The sequence below is a fragment of the Thunnus maccoyii genome, chromosome 5 (genome assembly GCF_910596095.1).
Source record: "Thunnus maccoyii chromosome 5, fThuMac1.1, whole genome shotgun sequence".
Taxonomy (NCBI): Eukaryota; Metazoa; Chordata; class Actinopteri; order Scombriformes; family Scombridae; genus Thunnus; species Thunnus maccoyii.
This window is the reverse complement of record NC_056537.1, coordinates 12,689,602-12,714,824: the sequence shown is the minus strand read 5'-3', so window position 1 is coordinate 12,714,824 and position 25,223 is coordinate 12,689,602. Positions and strand designations below refer to the sequence as shown.

General features: G+C 37.7%; 4 protein-coding genes across 6 annotated transcripts in view; 3 read left to right on the top strand and 1 right to left on the bottom strand.

Moving 5' to 3' along the window:
- Positions 1-5,230, bottom strand: part of LOC121896924 (interleukin-17 receptor A) — a 28,596-nt gene extending 23,366 nt beyond the window's left edge. The window contains exons 1-2 of one of the 2 annotated variants that reach the window (XM_042411017.1): positions 4,888-5,230; positions 2,064-2,157 (exon numbers count right to left, since the gene is read on the bottom strand). The gene's annotated coding sequence lies outside the window, so the exon portion shown is untranslated. Of the gene's footprint in view, positions 1-2,063; positions 2,158-4,887 lie in introns of those variants that run through there. The other variant, XM_042411020.1, reaches the window with a different exon arrangement.
- Positions 133-3,224, top strand: LOC121896928 (troponin I, slow skeletal muscle-like). Its single transcript, XM_042411028.1, is given in 6 exon segments — positions 133-147; positions 835-879; positions 1,009-1,140; positions 1,769-1,858; positions 2,007-2,180; positions 2,772-3,224. Coding segments are annotated over 6 exon segments (543 nt in total). The 3' UTR covers positions 2,859-3,224.
- Positions 5,231-5,358: 128 nt separating the features above from the next.
- On the top strand, positions 5,359-8,726 carry bpgm (2,3-bisphosphoglycerate mutase). 2 transcript variants are annotated; one of them, XM_042411022.1, is made up of 3 exons: positions 5,359-5,454; positions 5,972-6,593; positions 7,097-8,726. In XM_042411022.1, the coding sequence occupies exons 2-3, from the start codon at positions 5,993-5,995 to the stop codon at positions 7,270-7,272; spliced, it is 777 nt and encodes a 258-aa protein (XP_042266956.1). In that variant the 5' UTR covers positions 5,359-5,454; positions 5,972-5,992; the 3' UTR covers positions 7,273-8,726. The 2 variants fall into 2 exon arrangements, with proteins under 2 accessions (XP_042266956.1, XP_042266957.1); XM_042411023.1 differs by lacking the exon at positions 5,359-5,454 and adding an exon at positions 5,589-5,874.
- A 2,315-nt stretch (positions 8,727-11,041) lies between these two features.
- The window catches only part of cald1b (caldesmon 1b), a 30,779-nt gene continuing 16,597 nt past the window's right edge, over positions 11,042-25,223 (top strand). The window contains exons 1-2 of the mRNA XM_042411719.1: positions 11,042-11,129; positions 22,409-22,511. Coding sequence (XP_042267653.1) covers positions 11,111-11,129; positions 22,409-22,511 — 122 coding nt within the window. The 5' untranslated portion in view covers positions 11,042-11,110. The remainder of the gene's footprint in view (positions 11,130-22,408; positions 22,512-25,223) is intronic.

The window sequence follows — 25,223 nt, the reverse complement described above, 5'->3', positions numbered from 1 at the left end:
AAAGTCATACATTGTGTGCTGCTATCAATCTGCAGCCAACGGTGCTTTCGAAACCAGAACTGATGAAAACTGACAGTTATTTTCTTTTTACACTGATAGATTTGACAAAGTGAGACACAGAGAACTGCAAACATGTCTGAAGCGTAAGTCTCATTAAACTTTTATCACATCAAAACTAAAATGTGGCATGGGAAATACCAAAAATGTAACAAACTACACCTTTTTTCTTTCCCTCTATGATTTATGGACACCTTCTTCCTACACATATAGACCAGCGGTGAGTTGATTCTACTTTCAAAGACAGAATACATATTTTAAATTTATTTTGAGTCAACAATTCATTACATCAGTTGTGGGACTAAAAACTCTCTCTCTAACTATGTTGAAGGATTAGACTATAGGTATTCAGCACGTGAACTACACAAATATGTTAAAGTGTCTTGACTATTCATGGTATTAAATGACTTTATAATTAAAATAACTAAATTATATAAGACTTGAAGTAAATCCAACTTTATAAGAAACCTAGCTTAAATTTCACTCAAGCTGTAAATAGTCATTTTTCATATTTGTTGAATTAGAACACAAATAATCTGTAGAAATCTAACTTTTATTTGAAACCCTGTATGTAAAATCTTCATGAATGGGGAGAACAAATATAAGAATGAACAGAATGACAACAGAAACATCTGTCATGAGGTTTGTTTTGGCGAAATATGAGTTAACTCAATGATGTGCTAAATTTTACACTAACCTCTATTAGTTTTGTACTCTTCTATATTTCAAATTCTTTGTCATAAATCTGAATGAAATATACACCATCTTCTTTTCCAGAAACCAAAGCCAAAAATCTCTGCATCTCGCAGACTGTTCCTGAAGGTATTTGTAACCATGTATTTGTCTTGGATATTAATGCTATAAAAAAAGAATTTACGTTGTTTAAGTGCTATAAATCATGCATTGTCTTGTTGACTGAGGTGTAATTCTGTATAATGTGTTCTGTACCAGACCAAACTGCTAAAGAAGGCCATGACCATGTTGGACAATGAAAAGCAAGTCAGAAAAGATGAACGAGAGCGGATCCTTGCTGAGAGAGTCCCAGCGCTCCAAATGTCAGGCCTGTCTACGCAAGATCTACAGGTATTTTTATCATGTTGAAGAACTAAGCATTTTAATCCACAGAGAGGAAATGTTAGTGGTTGTGGCTTCACCGCAAGTGTACATTAACTATAATAACTGTTGAAACATGTCACCCAAATCAATTCCCCACCTACCTCTAGTGACATTTAGCCGCAAGGTACTAGTTTTGGTTTTATTTTCAGAGGTTTTGTGATAGACTTCTGCTGCCACCCAAATATAATCATGATGAACAGATTTTTGTTTGTGGTGCTCAAAGTGTTGAAAACTGACATTCGAAAACCTCAACAGCATTGTAACTTTTCAGGAACAATTCCCCAGTGAATCAGAACAAACCTTTTTAATTGGGACCATTAGAAAATTCTTCCAATTAATCTGTGGATCATACAAATCATACAAAAAATGCTGCATGTGTTTATATATATTCATATTTATGGTATATTTTGTACACAAACTATACCTCTACACATATTGCACTGTTTATGTGCATTGTTCCCTACTGTGTCAGTAAAGACTAAACATTATCCTTGTATTTTCAGACCAATTACATTTAAAAAAAAAAAAAAAAAAAGAAAACTCCATCATTTGGTATTTAATGTCAATCTCATACACTAAAGGCTTCTGTCCACAGAATCTTTGCAAAGAGCTACACCAGAAAATTGATGTTGTTGATGAGGAGCGGTACGACATTGCTTTAAAAGTGTCCAAAAGTGACACAGAGGTAAGTTATATTCATTACTCATCATTATAGAGTTATGTGAAACTTTAGGGATGCACACTGTATATTAACGATTTTATTTGGGACCATTTTAAGTGAATGGCTTTGCAATTAAGCATGTGGCTTTGTCATTTGTGTTGGGGAAAAAAAGATACAGGACCTGTCTCAGAAGATCTTTGAGTTGAAGGGCAAGATGAAGAGACCCAACCTGAGGAGGGTGAGGGTGTCTGCTGACGCCATGCTTGGAGCTCTGCTGGGCTCAAAGGTCAAAGAGTCTGTGGACTTCAAGGCCAACCTGAAGACTGTGAAGAAAGAGGAGGAGAAGGTAATGCATATCTTCAGTTTATCAAACAGCATGAAGTGTCATTTAAATTCAATGTTCTTTATTTAACTGGGATCATCCAGTCAGTATAACACTCATTTCCACGAAACAGTGGGTACATATATTAAAAATAACACACTACACAAATGATAAAACATATCACTACAATTTATAAAGAAGTAGTCTACATGATTTTGGTGTACAAACTAGCTAAGGGTGTAGATTTAAACTTTGAGGAAAGCATACATTGGACAAAATTAGAGTAGCATTGTGAAAACTAGTCGTAGCAGTCTAAATCCAGGATTTTAACACTAATGAAGCTAAAGATATACATTTCTTGAGCATGCACTATATGCAGATATGATAGATGGTGGGATAATTAAAGCAGATTCAGACGATGACTAAAATGAAACCCTGATGTGAAACCTAGATAGTTTAAATGACGTTAAAGGAAGTAGAAAGCAGACTCAAACAACTTGTCTCATTTGTTTGAAAAATGTGAAGGAAGTAAGAATCTTTGCAATGTACAAAATGACTACAAGTACTTGTGTTTTAGTCAGAATGATACAAAATTTTAACATTTTTACCCTACAGAAAGAGGAAGTGACTGACTGGCGTAAGAACGTGGATGCCATGTCTGGTATGGAGGGCAGAAAGAAGCTGTTTGACGCTGGGCAGTAGTGGAGTTTTGGTGGATATCTTTGTGAAGATATTTGCTGCTCCATAACAGGTGGAACCACTGAATCATGTGACTGTTGTTCACTTTAGTGACAGTGAAAATGAATACCAGTTTAACTAAGTGTAAATTCTGGCACAGTTCATGTTTCAACTGTTTGTGCAAATGGCAATAATGAGTATATCAACTGTATAATAATTCTCAAGGAATACATAGTTTTTTACATAATGTATAATGTATTATGGAAAACACATGTATTTTATATGTTGGAGCACTGTATTACTTTTGTAGTTTTTAGGATCCATATGAATTCATGAACACAGCACCACTATTGGCTGTTCACATCACCTGTAGTGAAGATACTTGCTTGCTTTTTGACCTCTGTTACAATAATCAACAGACAATAATGAGAAAGAATGCAGAAAGGTACACTTTCCAACATTTATGAATATGTATTTGTACAAAATATATTTTTCCCAATGCCCATACTGCCTACAAAACGCATCTTTTGAATAATAGCCTTTTGTCTTAAGCTAAAAACATAAAATACAATAACATTTTTGTGTGTTTTTGCATTTTGCAACAAGAAATGTGTCTGCTAGGTTGATAAAGAGAATGAATACACATTCCAGGGGCAGCCAGTTTTGGGGGTCAACTGTTCATGGAGTCACAGCAAGGTGAGCATCCTTGAAAAAACTAAGAAGTTATGATGCAAAGTAGCAGTGTTATAAATTGTGTATCAAATAATAAAGTGTAATTGATATTGCTCAGAGAAAAAATGGTCCTTTGTGCCTTAAACTGGAATGTTACTTGTATTTGACAGCACTGTTTGTGTATTTGTACTTATCACGTTATGGTACGGGTGCAAAATATACCATCAGATGATGTAAATTGTCTATTATCAGAGATTTTGCAATACTGGTTATACTTTGGTAGCTCTTCCTTTAACATTTTGGTTTGTATTAAACCATTATAGGCAAATCTTTTACGGCAATATTGGATTTTTATATGATTTCTCCATCAATGTGATGAAGCACTGTGATTTGTCAGGTATTTTCTTGGTGGATTAGTCAAAAAAGGCACATCTGGTCTGATTATTTAATGTTTCTAGTTTGATTTACAAGAAAATGTATTATATATTGATATATACCATACTATACTGTGATGTAGAATTTCATTGATATTGCCCGTGATCCCAATATTTGTTCTCAGTCACCTTACTGTGGGGACTCACTTTCCATTTTGGGACTAAAAATTTGGTTCCTACAAGATAAACCATTAAATTTTTGGGGGTTGACACTTGGTTTATGGTTAAGGTTAATGTTAGAGTTAAAGGATGTGTTCAAAGTTTTTCCAAGTCTGTATTAAAACAATGGTCTGGTGCCCAAATGAACATTAAAATAGGTTTTTCTTGCCATAATCATTCCCTCTGTTCATACTGGCCATTAGAAGATCCCTTCTTAAGTGATGGGGGCCAAAATCCACAAGCCTCCTTCTGTGCAAAAATGTATTTAAAAGTTTACCTGAAGCTAATATGAAGCTTCAACGGTCCAAATTACTCAAATCAATTAGATATCTTTCAATATTACAGTCTTTTTTAGTGCCAAATTCCCTAATTTTGTTACTATACTGCCACCGCAGCTCAACAGGGGAACATAAAGAGGGAATTTGATGCTAAACAGACTGTAAATGTGGCAGATATTCACTTGATATGACTAACTCAGACTGCTGAAGCCTCATATAAGCTTCAGATAAACTTTTAAATGCATTTTTGGCTGCCATCACTTACACTGAAAGTACATTTAAAGGGGATCTTTTAATAGCCAGTGAGAACAGGATGAATGATTACAGTGTTCATATGGGCACCTGACTGTTGTTTTAAGACAGACTTGAAAAATTGTTAGCATATCTTTAAAGCTGAGTCTCCAAGATATTAATGTAGTTAAGTAAATGCAATGTCCCCCTAAGTTACAAATAGTGTGTGTGTGTGTGTGTAAAATTATGCAACATTCAAAAAGTCAGGTTTCAACATACAGACAATAGTCAGGACATATGATTCTCCCTGGCTGAAGTAACCTTACTGTACATTACGTGGGAACAGCAGCACTTCTTTCCGAAACTATACGATTATTTTCGTTCTTTTAATGTTTCCACAGACACCTGCATCATTTTAGGCGGGTAAGTTATAAAATCATACATTAACAGTCCCTTATATCCTCCTCTAGATAAAGTTGTGTCAAACTGCTGTGCCTTCCTACAAAACGACATAAATCTTCTCTGAACTGTAAACTACAACGTCCATATTAGAAAACGTCATCAGTTAGATTTGCTAGCCAACTGTACTCTCATACATCAACGTTTAATGCACGGTTAACGGCTCCTGCCCCCTCCACGGCGAACGTGCCTGGCCGTTACTACTTCTCCCAATTATGGACATAACGTTTGACAAAGGTACCGCCCACATGTGAGGTTCTCCACTCCGATTGGACGACCGGAACGTCAATCATCTACATTCCCTGGAACGCTCATGTCCTGCCAAAAATACTGTCAACACCAACGGCTGCGGCAGTTACATACAGGCCGGATTAAAACCCACACAGGGTAAGACGACATTTTCACAATATTATGATACTTTGGAGGGGGAGGCTCTGATATGGACCGCCTTTAGCTCGGACTGAGCAGCCATATTTGCAGTACTAACAGTCAAATGACAACACGTTCATCCATCCTTTCAGACTAGCTTTAAAAGCTTCTCAGCTGTATCTAGTAAAACGTTTGCAGACAGCAAGTTAGCTAGCTAACATTATTTGCCATTTGGTGTCTGTACTATGAATAAGGCTAGCAAATGGAAGTAACTGCTGTAGTTGTCTACTTTTACACGCCGTGCTTTACCCTGTCACATATTTAAGACAACCCCTAACGTTTTACTGGCACTGCCTACATAGAGTCTCTGCTCCTGAGCACAGATCAAACACACAGACCTTTTGAGACCTGTGCTGTGACTTTCTGAAGCTTTACATTGTAGGCTTGAGACCAGTGCTATTCTATTTAAATGAGTGTAATATTTCCTCTTCTACTATATCTTTACTCTTCATGTCTGCTTTCTGAATATGTGCAGGTTGCTGCTGCCGGTGTGCAGATGTCCACCTACAAACTCTTTCTGCTGAGGCATGGGGAGGGGGCCTGGAACAAAGAAAACCGTTTCTGCAGCTGGGTTGACCAGAAGCTTAGCGAGGATGGGGTGAAGGAGGCCCAGGACTGTGGCAGGCTCCTGAAGAAGCTGGGCTACGAGTTGGACATAGTGTTCACCTCCATACTCAGCCGCTCCGTCCATACGGCCTGGCTGGTGCTGGAGGCCATGCACCAGGAGTGGGTCCCTGTGATGAAGTCCTGGAGACTCAATGAGCGACACTATGGTGCTCTAATTGGCTTGAACCGGGCAGAGATGGCTCTCCAACATGGAGAGGAAAAGGTGAAGTTGTGGAGAAGGAGCTATGACATCACTCCACCTCCGATTGACGAATCCCACCCTTACTTTCTGGAAATCTACAATGACCGCAGATATGCCACTTGTGACGTGCCAAAAGAGAAACTTCCCCGAGCAGAGAGCCTGAAAGAAGTGTTGGTCAGGCTGCTGCCATACTGGGAAAGTAATGTGGTGCCAGAGATAAAGAAAGGCAAGACTGTGCTCATCGCTGCTCATGGAAACAGCTGCAGGGCCCTGCTGAAACACCTGGAAGGTATGCTGCTGTATCACATGAGGCTATTATAAACAGTGCTCTGTCAGCATTTGTCTTTGTGGGGTGAATGCATTCAGTTGAATTCAGTAGCAGCTCCTGGACTCTACAGGTTGTTGTTTCTAGTCGTCAGCTTGGAGGGACATATTTCAGTTCCAGAAATGGAAAGTTGAACTTGTGCAAAAGGCCACTGAGTTTATGTTACATTTGACTGTGGCTATGAAGTCCACATTGACCTTTCATCACACTCGTAAGCTTTGAGGAGCTCCATGTGTTGCAGGCCACTCCTTAACTTAATATATATTGACTGCTACATAATATTATGCAGCGCAGGATATATAAAGGCTTGAAGTGTATTTTTGTTAATCATTTCGTAATAATCACAGCTTTCCTACATCAACTTTGTCATATTGTACTAATATAAAATGAAAGTCAACTGTCATCAAGACTGGTTGTAGCTAGTTTGTCAAGCATGATTTTAATATTACTATTCTCATTTTCAACAGGTGTATCGGACGAAGATATAGCCGCCGTGACGTTACCCACAGGGATACCAGTGCTGCTTGAACTGGATGAAAACCTTAAGCCTGTGAAACCTCGGCAGCTTTTAGGAGACCAGGCAAAGATTCAGGCAGCCATTAAAAAGGTGGAAGACCAGGGAAAAGCCAAACCATCAACTTGAGTGCACCCAACCAGCAGTAAGAATTAACATAGCTCTGTTCTGGCTGCGTTGATGCACTTAAACTTTATAGGTACAGAAAAAAACAAAAAGAGACTCAAAAATCATTAAATAACATTAGACAACAATAAAAGATTGTTGTTTAGTGTGATTTAAAGGACAGGTGTAAGTTTTACAGTGAAGTTACTGTATATGTTACAGTGGCCTGACCTGGATACAGGACGTGTGTGTGTCAGTCTGCTCTGATAGGGACAGGAAAACGTTCAGAGGTGTACTGTAAATGTTTCAGCACTATGTGGAATTATGTTTTGTGTAAGCACTGAGGAAGCGTTTGGTTTGTATATGGTTTTAAGCTATTTGTCCCTACTTTTGCCTGTATGGTGAACCTACAGAGGTTATTTATTTATTTACTAATTTATCTACTTTATCTTGCAGATGAATAGTAAAATACTAAAGTGAAGCTGATAAATGATGAAATATGTCATATTCAGATAGGAGAAACAAAATCTCTCCTTTCTAAAGGATCCTTTATTTTATACTGATAAGCTTTAGGAATATCCCCTTTTCATTTTAAACATGTGCCTTCAGTATTAATGTAGTGCTCAAATCAGGCAACTATTTAAAAGCTTATCGAACAGGTTTTGTGGTGATTTTATTTAAGAATGAAAGCACTCCACTAACAAATCATACCTCATAGAAATTGATGGCTTGGCTGTTCATTCCAACAGTGGTAATTGTAAGCCACAGAAATATTGTAAATATGCAAAAACACTGAAATCCTCTACTGTACCATGTCAGTTACAAATATTTTAAATGGTCTACTCAGAAAAATCTCATGTCTTTCTGTGAGACTCATACATTAGATTAGCACTGTGGCTAACAACCATAATTGTATTGGTATGGTAACTGGTTTATGCTTTGCACTTTTTGGGGAAATATGAGGATCGTTTATTTATCCCCTTGTTAATTACATAACAACTGTGAATGGTAAATACCATTATTTTGGATAAATATAATTATAAAAAACAAGCACTATTTTGGGTTCCATTTTAAATTCTAAATTATTATAACCCATGTACATTTATTTTATGTTCTTTATCTATATAACATGAGTGAAAATGTTACAAACCACTCTTGACTATGTCTACAGCCGCCCAATCTTCCTTGTCATTTTATGTGACTTCTGTACTGTACGTGACGTTGCCTGTTACTTCAGTGTATCATGTCTCGTGTTTGTAGACGTACTGTGCATCATTTGTGTTTTCTGGTTTTCCCAGATTTTATGTTGCTTTTCACTGCCACTGTTATTTTGTACACTGATCTGTTAGGTCAACAGGGAGAAACATTAAGAACATTTGCATATTTGTAATTTGATGTAACATGATGAAGTGTCCCTGCTGTTTACACCTTACCATAAGGAGAGTTTGAATGATGAAATAAAAGGGAATTTAAATTTTCCTAAGTGTGATTATTTTTATTTCTGAGTTACGGTAAGTTTTTAACTTCATGTTATTAATGAATTCATCATTTCGCAACAGGAAGGCGTACAGGATGTCACATTGATATATAGATTGCTATAATTTTTGTGAAAGAGCAACAGAAACATGTTAGAACAACAATGCTGTTTGGGGAGCACATACATTCTTGCAATTTGGATTCTGGTCCCCTTGAGCCCACTGGAACCAGTAAACAACTGAGTCTGCTTGGCTACCACAGATGGATTCAGAGGAGCGGCTCGTCATTTTTCAACCATTTCTGTAATTTGGCCAAACCAATAGGGCTGAGCTGGAGAGAAACCGTCTAATTGGATGGAAATGCTCTTAAATGGATATCAACATGATTCTTAGTCACGTCTTTTGTGGCAGCAGTATGTACAGTATGTGTGTTGGTAGATATCTTATGCACCACAATTGTTACAGGCGTTTCATTTCAACCACGCACATGTCTGAACATAAATCTGAAGTTCACCTGTCATTTTACTTACTTTTTCTTATAAGGTATGTATTCATACCAGCAAATGAATAACTATTAAAGGACATAATTGATCTTATTAATCATCTTGAAAACTTTTATGCATTTAGTGGAGCATAATCTCAACTCAATCTGGGGATAATCATGAGGAAAAGAAGCCACATCTCTTCTTCTACCTTCTCTTTAAAGGTCATTTCCTAATAGACCCCTATATCAGTTTAATATTATTGAAAGTTAATTAATCTCAGAAAGAAACAAAAATCTATATATAAGATATCATCTCTGTTATAAACCAGAAGAGTCAATGGGATTACAAACTTAATACACACTTAAAATTACACATACACGTACTCACCAGCCCAGTGTGAACATCACTGAGCTGCAGCTTGGCAGGCGGGGCTGCACACTCCAAACTGTGCTTATAAACCTCTGACTGCTCCACTTCTCCTGATTTTAAGCAGGAAACTTGATCACTTTGGTCTGCCGGCCTGGTAAGTTTTAATGATGATCATGTGTGATGCTTTTTATAACTTAGTCAATGCAAATAATGAGGGACATTATATTTTATGTGTAGAGAGCAGTGATACATATGAAGAAATAGAGATGTTGGATATGTATAATCAAAGATGAGCTGGTATTGATTGATTGTTTAACACTTTTAGGAACATTTGCTCTAAATTCAAAGAAATGTTATTGTAACTTACCTGTTGACAGAAAGTTAGTTATGCAGATAACCCTCCAAGAAAAAACATAACATCTGATTTTATGTAGATGTACTGTAACTGTGTCAAAGGCACATGCTTGTGAAAAATTGCAGGCGGGGCGTTCATATATTTAAGAATCTACCCTAAGAAATTCATTGGAGAGAAACACTAAAGCATGGACCAGCACAGCTAATTCTGTATGGAGATGTTTACAGGACTTTCCTCTTTATTTATATTTGTGCATTAGCTGGAGAAGAGTGCTGGGACTGGTGTCTTCAAGCATTTAAGACATGACATGAAATAATGAAAAATATTTTTTTATTCACTGAACAAAAGCCACACGTTCACACAACAAATTTTCCTTACTGTAGATGTTGCAAAGTACTGCTCCATGAGAGGAATTGGCTGTTAAATTTTACTGTATAATTTTTTGATCCAAACAGTCTACAGCACAAAAAATGTTACAGAACTTAATTTATTGCAATAAAAGTCTAAACTTTTCTTATGATCGAGGATCATCCAATTAACTTCTTGGAAAGCAGAAAATATTACATGTTTCTGGGAAGGTACAGTATTTGATTGCACTGCATCCAAGTTGGATTCATAAATGTCATTCAAAAATGAGGACGTGCACAGCTCCAACAGGTGACGACAGAGAAATGACAAATTTGTCATTTTTCAATCATGAAGTTGAATCTTGTAGAGTTCATTGGTTTGTGCAAACTCCCAAATTCCTCTTGTTAAAATCTTTTTCTTTAGGTTTATCACCTACATTTGCTCTTCCTGACACTGGTGTGAATACTGTAATTTGATTTAAGCTTCTGTTACTCATACATTGAACAGACGTCTGGCTGTGGAAGAGCTGTTTGCTGTGGTGGAACATGCCAAAGTCAGACTCCTATTCCTTAGATGGTAGTGAAGATAAAGGCTAAATAAACACATGGGGTTGGAGTGTGTGAGTGTATGACCTTGGGCTCATCTCCTTGGGGGCTGGAAATGTGTTTGGGTTTCCAGAGCATCCTCTGCCTTGTTTATTCCTGAAATCAGAATAATTTTGAAAACAGCTGTGTTTCTGCCGTAGCAAGTGACCAAGACCCATAAAACCGAGTGTTAAAGTTATTCATTACACAGTTTGACTTCAAACCTGCCATAAAACACCGGTATGCATGAATTTCGTGATGAAATGTGAGTACAGCCTTACAACAATGATAAAAACATAAGCTAACACATATGTGTTTAATGACAGGTTTAAGTATGGATGACTTATGCTCTCCTTATAAAAAGCTGCATGAAATTATCTTTATCCTAACACCACTGTCTGCGTGATGCCTGTGAAAAAAAGTGGAATATGAGCTGTCTTCGTGACACAAGCACAGAAGGCTTTTTTAAACAGTCTGAGTTTAAAAGATCGTTAAAAATAGTTTGTGAATCAAATTTGCCAAACGAGAAACTGATACAGGCAAGATTCAGCTGTTAATGTTCCAGTCCGTCCGAGCACAAATGAGTGTTTGTAGCTGAAAAGTGGTGTGATTTGACAGAGACGGAGGCTGTCTGCTCTCTAGTTGTACAGGTGGGACACTCTAAATGGGAGAGGAAATGGTTTTCCACATGAGCAAATTACAGGAGGGGTAGAGGTGAGTGTTAGTGGCTTAGACATTAATGGAGTCATTCATCAGCAATCAGTCTGCCATCAAGTCTAGTCAGATTTAATGGAGAGACAATAGAATGCCTCAGTACTAGAACGATTTAGGAGGATTTTTATTGTTTTGGTCTCTTTTTAACATCTGATATTAGTTTAAATGTTCAGTTATGGCTATTTTACTGTTCTAACTTATAAAATTAGCTTCTATCAGCCATAGTTGGTTTCTATTTATTGACAGTAACAACGACAATCAGCCTTCCAGTCATATTTTCTGCCTCCCAGCAGTATTATGGAGTTGATTCATAGCAATCACAGTGGAAATTAGTTATTCTTGGATTGCCACTTTGTATAGCAGCAGGTATTTCCTAGAGTAAACCATGCTCTCTGTCCATGGCCTTGCACCTTGCCAAGCTGGGACACTACAACTAACACAGGCTGTGTACTTCCTTAAAAGGAGGCCAAGTACACCATCTCAGCTGATGGGATGCGGAACAGGGAGTGCACATAGTTACATCTGAGTCCCCGGTTGAAAGGGGAGAGCCTAACTCAGCTTTGAATGTGGATTAATTTAGCATCAATTTACTTTTTCTGTTCTATTTTGTTTCTGTTCATCGATCACTTGCTCAAAGCCGTTATTGTGGACAAAATGCTGGAAGCAAGCAACATTTTTCTCGTCTACTTTAAGGTTCGCTTGTCAGCTGAAGATTGACTGCTTGTGTCTTTTTGCTTATTAAAACAAATCTGAGCTGTAAAGCACTGAATAGAGAGCTGAAGAGTGAGTGATCTGTCCAGCCAGTTACCCTGCATAAAGATAAGACATGCTCAAATCTTCACTTTATCAGTTGAGGTTATTGGCCATGAAACAACACACCCTCCGTTTCAACCAAACACTACACAACATTTTAACGAGCAGCAGAAAAGGGTTGCCACTACAGTATGTTATGGCTGGTAAACCATGCGGAACTTGTATCCTGGTCAAGGACTTTTTCTTACGTGACCATGTTTGGTTATGTGGAGTAAGTAGCTGAGGCTTCTTGATTGATTGCAAACGCCTCTCTGGCAACTGTTTATCTATAAGCGTGTTGAGGCAGTTTCGTTATCTTTTGTCAAGAATCTTAAGTGATTTTAAGCTGTATTTAACTGAGGGCCTACATGCATATTCTGTACAGTACAAATTACAAAAGGAGCAATAGAATCTCTTTTTAGCCCCATGAACATCGTTTTTTTTTCATTTTCCCCTCAAAGTTACTTTAAGGTTGGAAAAATCATTTTCCTAACAGCACATGTATATTCTGATCAGCTTGTACCAACTTTTCATTGAAGCTACTGTATTTGATATTTGAAATATTCAATGTCAGTATGTTTGTTGGTCAGTCTCCCACTTTGGTCCAGACTAAAATATTTCAACATCTGTTGGATGAATTTGCATTAAATTTTATACAGACCAATGTTGTTCCGAGAGAATGAAGCCTAATAGTAATTATCTGAATTTTAATGTAGTGCCAGTGGAGTATCTCAAAATCTATTGGATGAATTGGGACAAATGTTGGGACAGATTTTTGGTTCCTGGTCAATGTTTTATAATGACTCCGGTAACTTTTGTGAACTGACTTTTCCTCTAGCGCCACCAAAAGGTTGACATTTGTAATTTTGAGTAAATTTCTTCATAGCTATTGAATGGATTGCCATGAAATTTTGAACACACATTTATGTCCCCCACAGGATGCATTGTAATAACTTTGGTGACACTTTAACCTTTTAGCGCCATCATCAGGTCCAAATTTTAATTTGTTCAATACTTTATGGTTTATTACCAAATACTTGCAAAACTAATGACAATTCTTGCTAATTAGCAAATGTTAGCATGCTAACGTGCATGCTGATTTTAGTGTTTACCTCAAAGAGCTGCTAGCATGGCTGTAGACTGTAGACATCTACATGTAGATATGATGTAGCATGCGTTTGTACTAACTGTCCCGCCTGTTGGAAAGGGTAGGGTTGAAGAGGTTGATTCCTGGATTTCTGAACCAAGAAACCAAACAAGTAACCTGGTGGACTACAAGAGTCAAAGGATCAATAGCATTTTATGAAACAAATATTAATGTATCTGTAGAAAGGTCCTGTTAGATAAAGTAGTACTTGACATTAACAATATATTCAATATATAACAATATATATATACTTTTCCCCCTTATTTCCTTTTTTGTTACTCTGACAAATCGTATTGGGATGATTACAAGAAGGAGAGAGCCCAACATCTACTAATATCCAACTGCCCGCATGTCTTTCCTGATTGAGGATGTGAGGCCTACTGTAACTTGCCAAACCAAATGTAAATCATGCATTAGAAACAGTCTTTAACAGAACATAAGGCTTCCCTCTGCCTTCCTTTGATGTTTGATTAACACACTGGCAGACTCTCTGTAAAAACCAGTAATTATAAAACCAGACAATATACAAATAACACATGGTGTGTACACAATGCTGGAAAAAACAGAGACACAAAGGAGGGCCAGGCAATTGATGTAATTATGGGGCTTTAAGTGGAAAGCTCTTTAACTTTTGCATTTCATACCAAGCACTAATGTTTTATAAGATTTATTATAACTTAACTTCAGTGGATCACTTGAGGAATTCTCAGACTAAATCATAGTTGGCTTCAGAAACAAAGGGCTTAAATATGAGCTTACAGTGATTTAACTCCTTTTGATGGGCAACGCTGGCATTGGATACTTTCAAAAGCAAACTGGTTTTTAAGACCTGTGTCCATTAATCACATTTAACAGATCATCTAGTTAACTTCATTACTTTTAATCAGTTTGTTCACAGTATGATTAATAAATTCAGGCCTCAAATATTACGCAGTGCCTAAGAATGAACATAACACCATCCCATCACCCTATTAACAAATTATAACTTATCTCTAAATATGAAGGAACATGCATGTTTTTGGTAGATTCCCTTGAACCTGCATAACCTTTAGAGAGCTTTTTTTTCTTTTACTTTGCAGCTGTGGCTAACACTGTATTGTTAATGTTCTCCCAGTTAAATCTCCATGTAAAGCAACGGCAGAGTTTTTAAATAGTAGACCAAACCCACACAGACCAGTTGTGTCAGCTTTATACTATACATTATATTATAGTTATCAGGTTTTAATGTTTGCTAGCCTGTATCTTGCTTCTGTGATTTGAACTATCAAGATAGTAGCATGGCCTAGCATTGGTAAGAGAGACAGTGCATCAAAGGAACATCTTGGGGAAATACATTCACCGAACTCTCAGCTTTCATGCTGGGAGTTCGAGAAGACTGATACCACTTTTATATTTATGTGTAAAGTACAGAGGTACACCAGGAGAAAATTAGCTTAGCAAAAAGAGTGGAGGCAAGGGGAAACATCAACTGTAAGCTATGCTAATCGCCTCCTGGTATCGATCTTCTCATCAAAGTCTTTTCCTTTAAAAGCCTCATTCTGTCATAGTGTCCTTGTGTAACTGAACCTCAAATTGAGGCTGGCTTTAGATGGGATGATCAGCTATCTGTCACATGCTAACATGTTGTATTTAGACCTTTTCCCGAATGCTAACCAGAGATATTTTTTGCCAGCCTATATTTTGTGTTTGTGACAATTACATGCTGTCAGTAAACCAACCCTGTTTTTTTCACCAGCAAAAAGCCAAAATTGTTTCCTTGTCACTGCTCTTTTTCTATTGTGAAAGTTTATGTGCAAACATCTATATGAATATTCATGCATGGTGTCTGGTGAGTGTTAGGGGCTACATCTGGCCTCTGATGTTGAGTTGCTAGTTGCACAAGAACAGAGCGACCAGAAGGCGCGTAGGTCCGGCAACAGTGTTAAGAGTCTAAGCAGGCAGAGGGGAGATCTTGTCCAGATGAGACAAATCAGTTACAGATGTGTAAATTAGAGACTGTCCTGAACACTTGTCATGTGGGAATGATTTGTAAGCTTGATTTCACCTTATGACAGGAAGACTGGTAAAACAGGGAAAGTCTATAACATGCTGACTATGTAAAAATTGGGAGATTACAAGAATCTCTGAAATGAATTTGGAGGGAGTGCTCCCATGTCAGAGGTACGTAGAGGCAGACATTTGTGTCTAAATTAAAATATGATCAATGCTTTCATCTGAAGGGGGCAGTGTTTTTCGTTTGGATTATCTAAATGGATAGAAAGTGTTAGAGCTGGAACAATTCATGCCAGCAACACACCTCTAATCCAGACAAATCACCTGTCTGGTGACTGATGGGGCAGCTGTTATGGGAACTCTTAAGTGTGTATCAATGTATGACTGTGTGTGTGCATTCATATTTATGTGCAAAGTGGGGGGTAGAAAGGCAATCATCTCTAGCTGTAAGAGTGGTGAGCTTTAAAGTTTAGAAATGCAGAGCTTGGCCGCCCCTGTTGGGCCCGAGCCAATCCAAACAGGACTGGATCACGACTCTGACATGTCTGTGAGCTGTTAGCCTGCAGGTCAGTCAGTCTTTGTCTGGTGCTCCATAGCGTCCATAATGCTCCAGCTCCATTGCTCAGAAACACAGACTGGCCTTTGTCATCCCCAGACCTGAACTGGTCCCATGAAAGAACAGATGTGTGGGAATGATGGATAGCAGTTTGTTGCATGCGTGATTGTGAGAGGAATTATGTCAGCCAAGATGTGAGGGTTTCACCTCTATAGGTTAGAGCTGGAAAGCAGAAGTTGCACTGTTATATGTTACACTTTTATGAGAAATGCAGGTAGTTTTGGAAAATTATTTACCACACAAATGAGGTTGATGAGGATGAAGATGATGATAATGACAAAAGTGACAAAATGAACATATATGTAAACACTGAGAGGTGCCCTTGATATGATAGTTGACTAATGACTAACATACAGGAGACCAGAGATCATATAGTTGAAATGCCTCCTATATAGCTTTGTGTTATAAAGAGGGATGTAAAGGATTTGGGGAGGAGGGGTGAGTGTTGTCTTGGACACATCTGGTGGTAATTCTGCAAACATTTTGACATCAGCAACACCTGACAACAGCTTGCAACTACAGTATATTGAATATGTACTGTGGGTATTGTTGGGATCGTCCCCTTGTAAGTCTCTGACAGGACAAGCTAAATTTACTTACTTACTAAATTTACAGTTTGAGCGGCTCATTTTGCTTACACATAGTATAAGTTGTGCAGAATAGGTATCTTAAAGTTCTTAGACTTGATTTTAGTATGTTTTAACATCTGGTGATATTCTATATATTTCCTATTGTCAACAGATCGCATGAAAAGACCAAAACCAAGAATAAATTGATCTTAGGTATTGTTTATGTGGCATAAGCCTGATATAGCTTCTTCCTCTGTGCAATGGAGCTCCATAGTTGTTCAAAAACTATTAAAAACAAATCAATGAGCCATACCTTTGCAATGGATGACATGTTCATTTTGAGTCAGTCCAATATACACTGTCCTGCTGCTGTAAATACTCACCAGATCACCAAATGTGTATTAATCCACAGCGGAAAATAGTCCCTAACAAATGCACAATTTACTCCTGTTTGAGTAACATTGGTTAAAAACTATAGTGCCCAGCTGCTTTAGGAAATTACTTTTTTAAAGATCAAACTTTGTATCCGTGACCCGTTTTTAAAGTTATACATCAGTTTTTTAGTGCTAATTAGCTAATGTTAGCATGCTAACATGCATTTTACCTGCTAAACATCAACCATAGACAGAGTAACACATTTTTGGTTGTGTTCTTTTCATGGGATTTATTGATTTAAAAAAATGTAAAATATGGGCAATTAATGTACTGAAATGTGTTTATTTATTGAGACAAAAAGCCATTATGATTGTGTTGGTCAGTGATTCTTTATTCATCCCCCTTTTCTAAAAATCAGTCCATCCATCCACATTCAAAAATTGCTCAATACCTCCCTCTTTGGCAGTTAATTCCTGAACTACAGATCATTGTGGTTTATACATTAGCAACAACCACTTCTCCAAACCTCTTCAAGTGTTTTGTCCAAAAGTAAGATGTACTGTATGGCTTGCAATAATTCACTTCCCTCTTTTCCAGGGAAGTGATGTATTTTGTGTTGAATGTTGTCTTTTTCCAGGAAAGTCTTGAACTGTCTTATTATACATGTAGTGGATGTTTTAGAAAAAAGGCCTCTTTTGGCCCATTCTGTTTGTAAGCCTGTGTGACTGTATATGGTATCAGCCATTATGAAAACTAAACTGTTATGTGGTCATGTCCAATTTTAACCCACTGTTCACTGTTGGTGAGCTCCCCTTCAGATCTGAAGATACAGATACCAAAATTAAGTGATCATACTGAAGTGGCCCACTTTATAACTCTGCATGCTGTTACACAAAACCAGTAAAACTTCACTTGACCAAGAATCATCTGCCTTCAAAGTGGTTGGGACATAGATAAATTGCAGGTGTGTCACATCAACGCGAGGAGAGAAAACACACACATCGGCGCACGATATCAAACAGATTGAAGTGTGATGTCATCTTGACTCTGTGGGCTCACGTCATCTGAGTTCCCAGCTCTATTTGGTATGTTGTTACAGAAAAAGATGGATGTATAATTTGCTCATGAAGCAGCCCAGAAATATTCCCTGCATCATTTTCTTTCAGCACGTCACCAAATGTCAAATGTATGATCGATTGTATGTTTGTTTGTCTGTGTGCGTGTGTGTGTGTGTGTGTGTGTGTGTGTGTGTGTGTGTGTGTGTGCGTGTGTGTGTGTGTTTGTGTATGTGTTTGTTTGAGTGTGTGTCATAGACTTTTTGGTCATGGACCTCAGTTGGATAAAGGCCTTTTTCCGTCATTGCTTTCTTTAGACTCTTTTTCAGTAAATTAACAGACCACTAACAGAAAATACCACTGAATAATGTTTCCTGGATCAACACGCCTCAACCATAGATTAGGTTTTGCTCTGCTGCTCTAATTTCTGTAAGAGGACTCTTACAAGCAATAGTTTGGTTTAACAGATTTTTATTATTTCTCCTGTTTACCCAGAGAGGAACAAACCTATTTTTATGTCTCTCTACGGTATGTAGTTAGCCTTGCATAGTTCAGTTCACGGATGACTGTGAAATCAGAATCAGTTCCAGTGTAAACTAATTTATCTGATGCTTAGAGTTATAACAAACCTCATCAGTCTAGAATCTGGGAACAAAAAAATTGTGAACAAGGATAGGTTCAGATGTTTTCAAGACTATCTAAAACAATAGTCATGTGCCTGTATTGTATTTAAAACTATTTTTTGCTTTCTTTAATCATTCCTCCTGTTCATACTGGCCATTAAATATTCCTTCCTAATGAGCTTCCAATGTACAGTAAGTGATGGGGGACAAAACTCACAGTCCTCGTTCTGTGCAAAAAAATGTATCCCAAAGTATTGTTGAGGCTATATTGCTTCAGCAGTCCGAGTTAATCCCATCAAGCAGATATCGTCCAAAGTCTTTTTGGTACAAAATTCCCTCTTTGTGTTTCTATTCTGAGCTGCAGTGGAGGGATAGTGACACAGAGAGAGACTTTGGAAGACAGCCATATGATTTGTCTTATTCAGGCTGGTGAAGCCTCATATTAGCTTCAACTTAAGTTTAGAACAAGGACTGTGGATTTTGTCCCACATCTCTTATATTGGAAGCATGTCAGGAAGGGATCTTTTAATGGCCAGTATGAACAGGATGAATGATTACAGCAATTCAAACCTGTTTCAGTGTTCATATAGGCACCTGTTTTAAGATAAACTGGGAAAAATCTTAAAAATATTCTTTAATGTTGAACTTTTTTGATGCAAATTTTTGTTCTACAACATGAATTTCCTAGATTGATATCTCAATAGTGAAGCTGTGTTAACTTTCTGTTTGTATTAGCTGGGCAAAGCTAACTTACTCTAATGTAGGTGGGTTGTACAGTTGATTTCACTGTTTATGGTGAAATTTTTATACAGTAAATATGTAAACTTGAAAAAATGTAGTTTTGTTTGAGCGTAAAATCATCTTTGGAAGTTTGGAAGTGTATTTCTTTGACACAAGACATCCGGTAATTGAACTAAATTATGCTAAATTTACCGTATAAGTCCAAACTGCATCAGAGATATAGTTAAAGAAATACATTTATCTCTGAGTACTAATCAGAACTATTGTTTTAACTCTCTGACATTGCCTACAGGGCTTTGTGTGTTAGACTGACTGCATTGCAGCAATATTACAGCAATTACATTATGAATCTTTTGTTAATCAAGATCAAGTATCGGTATCTTCTCTTAAACTGCACTTGTACTTTCAAACATACACAGGAAATTATGAGTGTAAAGGAGAAACATTTTAGATTTATTTTCCTCACATTTACCGAGCCAAAACGTCTGGAAGTTTTTGTCGGGTTTGCATTTTCCTTCGTCCTCAGAGTGGGACAGAATTTCTAGCTTTTCTGAAATCACACTTCCTCCAGTTTCTCTGTATTTTCACACTGCAGCGTACTGTATCTGTTGGCTGGAGTTACTGGCAGATTGTTCTTACAGACTTAAACAAGATGGTTGATGGCAGCTGCTTATTGTGCAGCCGTGTTAGTATTTCATGTTAAACAAAAAGATCAATTGATGAAAGGTTTTTATTGGCAGGGGTTTGGAATTGGCTCTTGACATTAAAGGTGTTAACACATGGCTACACAAGATGTTTAAAGGGCCACAGATAAATATTATATACTGGAAAATGCTATTACATCTAAGTCTATACACTCATATTCACAGAAATCCATCTCATCCCTGAGTGCTCTATATGAGCCACAAAGAGTTTTGCAGTTAGTGACTTGGCACAGGATGATGTTTTCTTTACATTAAACTTACATTACATGTATTACATACAGTAAGTGACTCAGCTTTGGGAAATTACCCCCACTGCTGCAGGCCAAAATACAGATTTATTATCACTTTATTAGAGGCTTTGGGTTGTAGATTGATTGGTGTAGATGCACTCTGGATTGCAGATTATGTACTTTGGCAGACACTTAGAAGACTTTTATCTATAACGAAGAATCTGTAATGAATTTTACATGCACACTTTGTCATGTCTGACGTCAGAGGGATGCCATGGAGTTTCAGTAAACCTGCACTAAACAGAAGCAGAGGGAGTGAAGCATTCACAGATTATTATGATGAATGAGGGGTGCTCTATCTGTCCAGCTTCTAAAATTCAAATAAAGCTGTTTTGAAGCCTCGGCCGCCTGGTGGATCTTTGAGTCTCCATCTCCAATCAGGAAATGAGGTTAGGTAGTTAGTTAATTCTTTATTTAAACAAGTAGTCTTGTTAAAATGAGGATATCCTTTTGAAAGAAACACGTGTCCAAAATTAAAGACCAGAGGTCATCAAAACCCCCTTTTTTGATTATCAAGTTCTTCTCATGTCAGTTTTTTTACGGGGAAAGAAGCAGTGAGGTGATTTTCCAAGGAGTTAAGACTTTCCAAAAAGCCGGAGGCATCGTCACAAGCATTTGCAAGCGAGAACAAATAATAATCAGAATAGTGTTTTTCTCATGCACAGATTCCTCTGTGGTCTCAAATTCTGCCAGTCAATCAGCAGATTTGGCTTTCAGGCTGCACCTTTAGCACTGAAAGTTTAGAAATGTTTTGATAAAGTTATTTTAATTTTTCCATAATTTTGTATTACAGTAAAATTATGTAAATTTGATGAAAAACCAGGTCAAGTTCCAGATCTGCATGACAGATATCATAAAAATATGCTCACTAAAAATTTAAAATGCATTTTTTTCGGTAGTATGTGCACAAGAACCTGGTTGGTGGTTTGGAGCGAAGGCCGCACTGACACAGTGCTTGAATTGTTAATCTGTTGATTTAAAATCAATTTGAGTGGATTTTACATTTGATGGCTCATGTGTGGCACAAATAGATGAGTATGCACTGGCTCTGTAAACAAAAGACATATAAGGAAGCAGGTTAAGCAGGAGAGAGAGAAGTCTGGAGGACAAGATAAGGGTCAAAGGTAGAGCTTTTGAGGAGTGCATAAATTTAGAAGAGGGGAAACTGGAATACATAAACGCATTTCACAAGAGCTAAGATACATCAGACAGACATAGTGAGTACAGAAAGCAAGATAAGACAACACAAACAAAGGGAAATAGTGTGAGAGAGCGTCTGAAGTCAGAGATCAGGGAGGGAGAAGTGAGACCAAGAGAGAGGGAGAGAGAGCAGCAGTCAGGTTGAGGAGGAGGAGGGAGGCTGAGAGAGAAAGTGAGGGAGCAGAGAGGCAGGCTTTGCCTTTTCTGGTAGTTTAAGTCGCTGAAAGAACAAGCAGGAATTCTTTGTGCAGCAGAAGGGCTGAGATATAAACCAGACTGTAGAAGTTGATATATGAAGAGAGGGGAGACACTGCTGTCCATGGTCTAAACTTCAGCTACTGCTACGGTACTGTAAATCAACAGGAACTGTATTTTTTTATTTTTTATTCATGTCATGAAGCTGTCTTGGGTGGTCCTCTGTATCTTGATGTGTTTCCTCTGATTTAGAGCTAATTTTATTAATTTCATTTTTATTGAGTAGTAGTATAAAAAAGTATATAGTATAATACGTCACAAAACTGTGAAATTGCTGTGATGATGAATTTAAATTAATTCTTTGCAGAGTTCTGCTGCACTCAGACTGTCAAAAAAAATGTGTAATCTACTGTAGCAATCAGAAGATTAGATGTAGAGAGGATTGTTAGAAGATGTAGGACGGATGGACTGATGACTGATGAGTAGTCGAGTGACTTTTGGATGATCTGATATCACACTTGTTTCTTTCAGTGAAAAGAGAGGAGAATCTTTTGAACATCATGGATGATGACTTTGATCGCCGCATGGAGCAGAGGAGACAGAGGAGAGAGCAGATGCGCATCGAGACTGAAAAGTGAGTGATCCCTCCTGTAACATATAAACTTATGTACAAATGAACACATGCATACACCAGTTAATTCACAAAAGAAGACTGCATGAGTTAATGAGACATACAAAAGGACTGAGGACATTCTGCCCCACATCTTAAATCAAAGCCTCATTAGTTTAATCGGTGTTTGACTCACTACTGACAAAACAAACTGCTAAATTATCAGCTTCAGCTCACCATACTGGATCAGCAGGGGATGACATTTCCCACTTTTATAAACCACATCTGCAGTTGTTGCCAAAGTTATGAGAAAGCAGCTGCAGGGAAGTCCCACATTTACTGTGTCGTGTGGTGCGGGTATACTTTAATCTAGTGGAAAATATCCTAGTTAAATCATAAAGTTAACTTTGTGATGCATCTAGAAAACAGTTTCTTTTCACCACAGTGTAACGAACAATTTTAGGGGTGGTCAAGAACATACTAAAAAAATGTTATTTACTATCCTCTGTTGTTTTTTCTTATTCTTTCTGCTTTAATAACATATTAGTCAAAGATGCTACAGTGATTAAGTTTTACTTTGTGTGTACAGTATGAGTGTCTGTGTGTGTGTGTGTGTGTGTGTGTGTGTGTGTGTGTGTGTGTGTGTGTGTGTGTGCATGAGGGAGTTGTAAGTATTTGTGTGTCTCATGGCGCAGCAGAATGCTATTTGGATCTGTCTCTCGCTCTCTGTTGTCTCTCCATCCCTTTGTCTTATAAATATAAATAAATAAATATTACAACACTGTTATAAAGTCACGGCTGACATCTGCTGTGGTTTAATAATGTGCAGTGATGAGTGTGAAGTTGGAGGTCTTATTATGTGGACTGTATTTCATATCATCAGAACGAACCAAAGGAGCATCATCTACAGTGATGTAAAACTTTAAGAGAAAACAGGAAAAAACAGAAAAAACTCAAAGTGGAATGTTTTCAAAAGTTAAGACAAGTGGAAATATGCTGTAAGTACAACTCAAGTAGTTCAGGAGCTACAGTTTGATAATAAAACAATTTAACGCTTGGGGATCTCATCTCAGGGTAACTAATTAACTGAGTAATTTGCATAACTGCAGACACCTGTGGCTGTAAGCTGCTGCTTGATTACTGAGCCTCTTAAAATAAGCTTCATACATTGGGACACGTTGTGATTAGATGAGCAAACAGATATTAAACTCTCAAGATTAATCAAAGAGATACAGCAAATGGATTTGATGATTTAAGTGGCGGCTGAGGCTCAGAGGTATAGCGGGTCGTCCACTAATTGAAAGATCGGCAGTTCAACCCCCAGCTCCTCCAGTCCGCATGTTAAAGCGTCCTTGGGCACGATACTCAACCCCAAACTGCTTCTTAAGGCTGTGCCACTGGTGTATGAATGAGCGTTAGAAACTCCTCCTGATGCTTGGCATCCTCTGCCATCAGTGTATGAATGTGTGTGTGAATGAGTGAATGTTGGAATGTGTAAAGAGCTTTGAGCGAGCGGTCAGAAGACTAGTAAGGTGCTATATAAATGCAGTCCATTTACCATTTACCATGGTTTTAGATCCAGACTTCTCAGCAATCAATCTGTCTGTTTTTAGACTTCAGAAAAGAGGGAAAAGAGGTATTTCTGAAAACATGGAACATGTTGATATCAAAGTGTCCCATCCCAATACTCATTCATAAATTTGCTCTGGTAATTTTTCTGGTCAAGATAAAAGAAATTCTGTGCAGATTTTACCGCATGGGCATTTGTTACAGCACCATTGATATTGCATATTACCTTTAATATGCTTTATTCATACTTTTAATTTAACTTCACTATTCAGTGTTGCATAGTCCAAAAGTTGGGTGATGGTGGAGTATATGTGTTTCTTATTGTAAACAAATCCCATTAAAAAAACAAAACCAACAATGAATTGATTCCTCTAATAAGCGCTGCCTGTGTAGTCAACGATATAGTTTATTCCTCTATGCCAAAGAGTTGCGCTATTGCTCAAAAACTATTAAAACACATCAATGGTTACATGGGTAACATGTTCTTTAATTACAATTAACATTGGCTTTGTAATTTACTTTTAATCAGACCCACATACGCTGTACTGCTGCTATAGATACTCACTAGTTCACGGAATCTGTATTGCTCCGCAGCTGAAAATAGTCCCCCCCAAAAAGCACATTTTGCTCGTGTTTGAGTAATTTTTGTTAAATCTACAGTGCCCCAGTGGTTTTGGGTTTTTCATGAGATTTATTAAAGACATAGAACATCCTTTAAGGGATGATAGTGAAATTTATTCATGACCTGATCAATCAATCACAACTCAACACAAATAATTTTCTGCCAGTTCAGAGGTCCATTTCTGTGTGCTACTGCATCATATCAGATGTACCATCAGAGCGCCAGTGAAAACAACGTTCCTCGCAATTTTCTCACAGTCTTTGCAGCCAACCCTGCCAGTTGTGCCAACCCAGCTTCTCCCGACTCTCAGCTCCTCTCTGCAGCCCGTGGAAATGCTGCAGACGCTGGAATGTTTTGACTGCCATTTTTATTTCAGCCTTCTGTGAATGCTTCAGACTCTGACAGCTTGAGTGGAGCTTTTAGTCTCTTTTCTTCATCTCACTCAGTCCTCCTGTTAGCCAAGTAGACCTCATCACGTTCTCTCCCTCTATTTATTATGTTTCATGTCCCTCAGGACGGTCATCTGGAAATGTAACTGTAACATT

Bases quoted from the DNA above. Each gene is read 5' to 3' on its own strand.
- bpgm (XM_042411022.1), top strand. From the start codon at position 5,993: ATGTCCACCTACAAACTCTTTCTGCTGAGGCATGGGGAGGGGGCCTGG. The intron at 6,594-7,096 runs GTATGCTGCTGT...CATTTTCAACAG, and splicing joins CCTGCTGAAACACCTGGAAG to GTGTATCGGACGAAGATATA.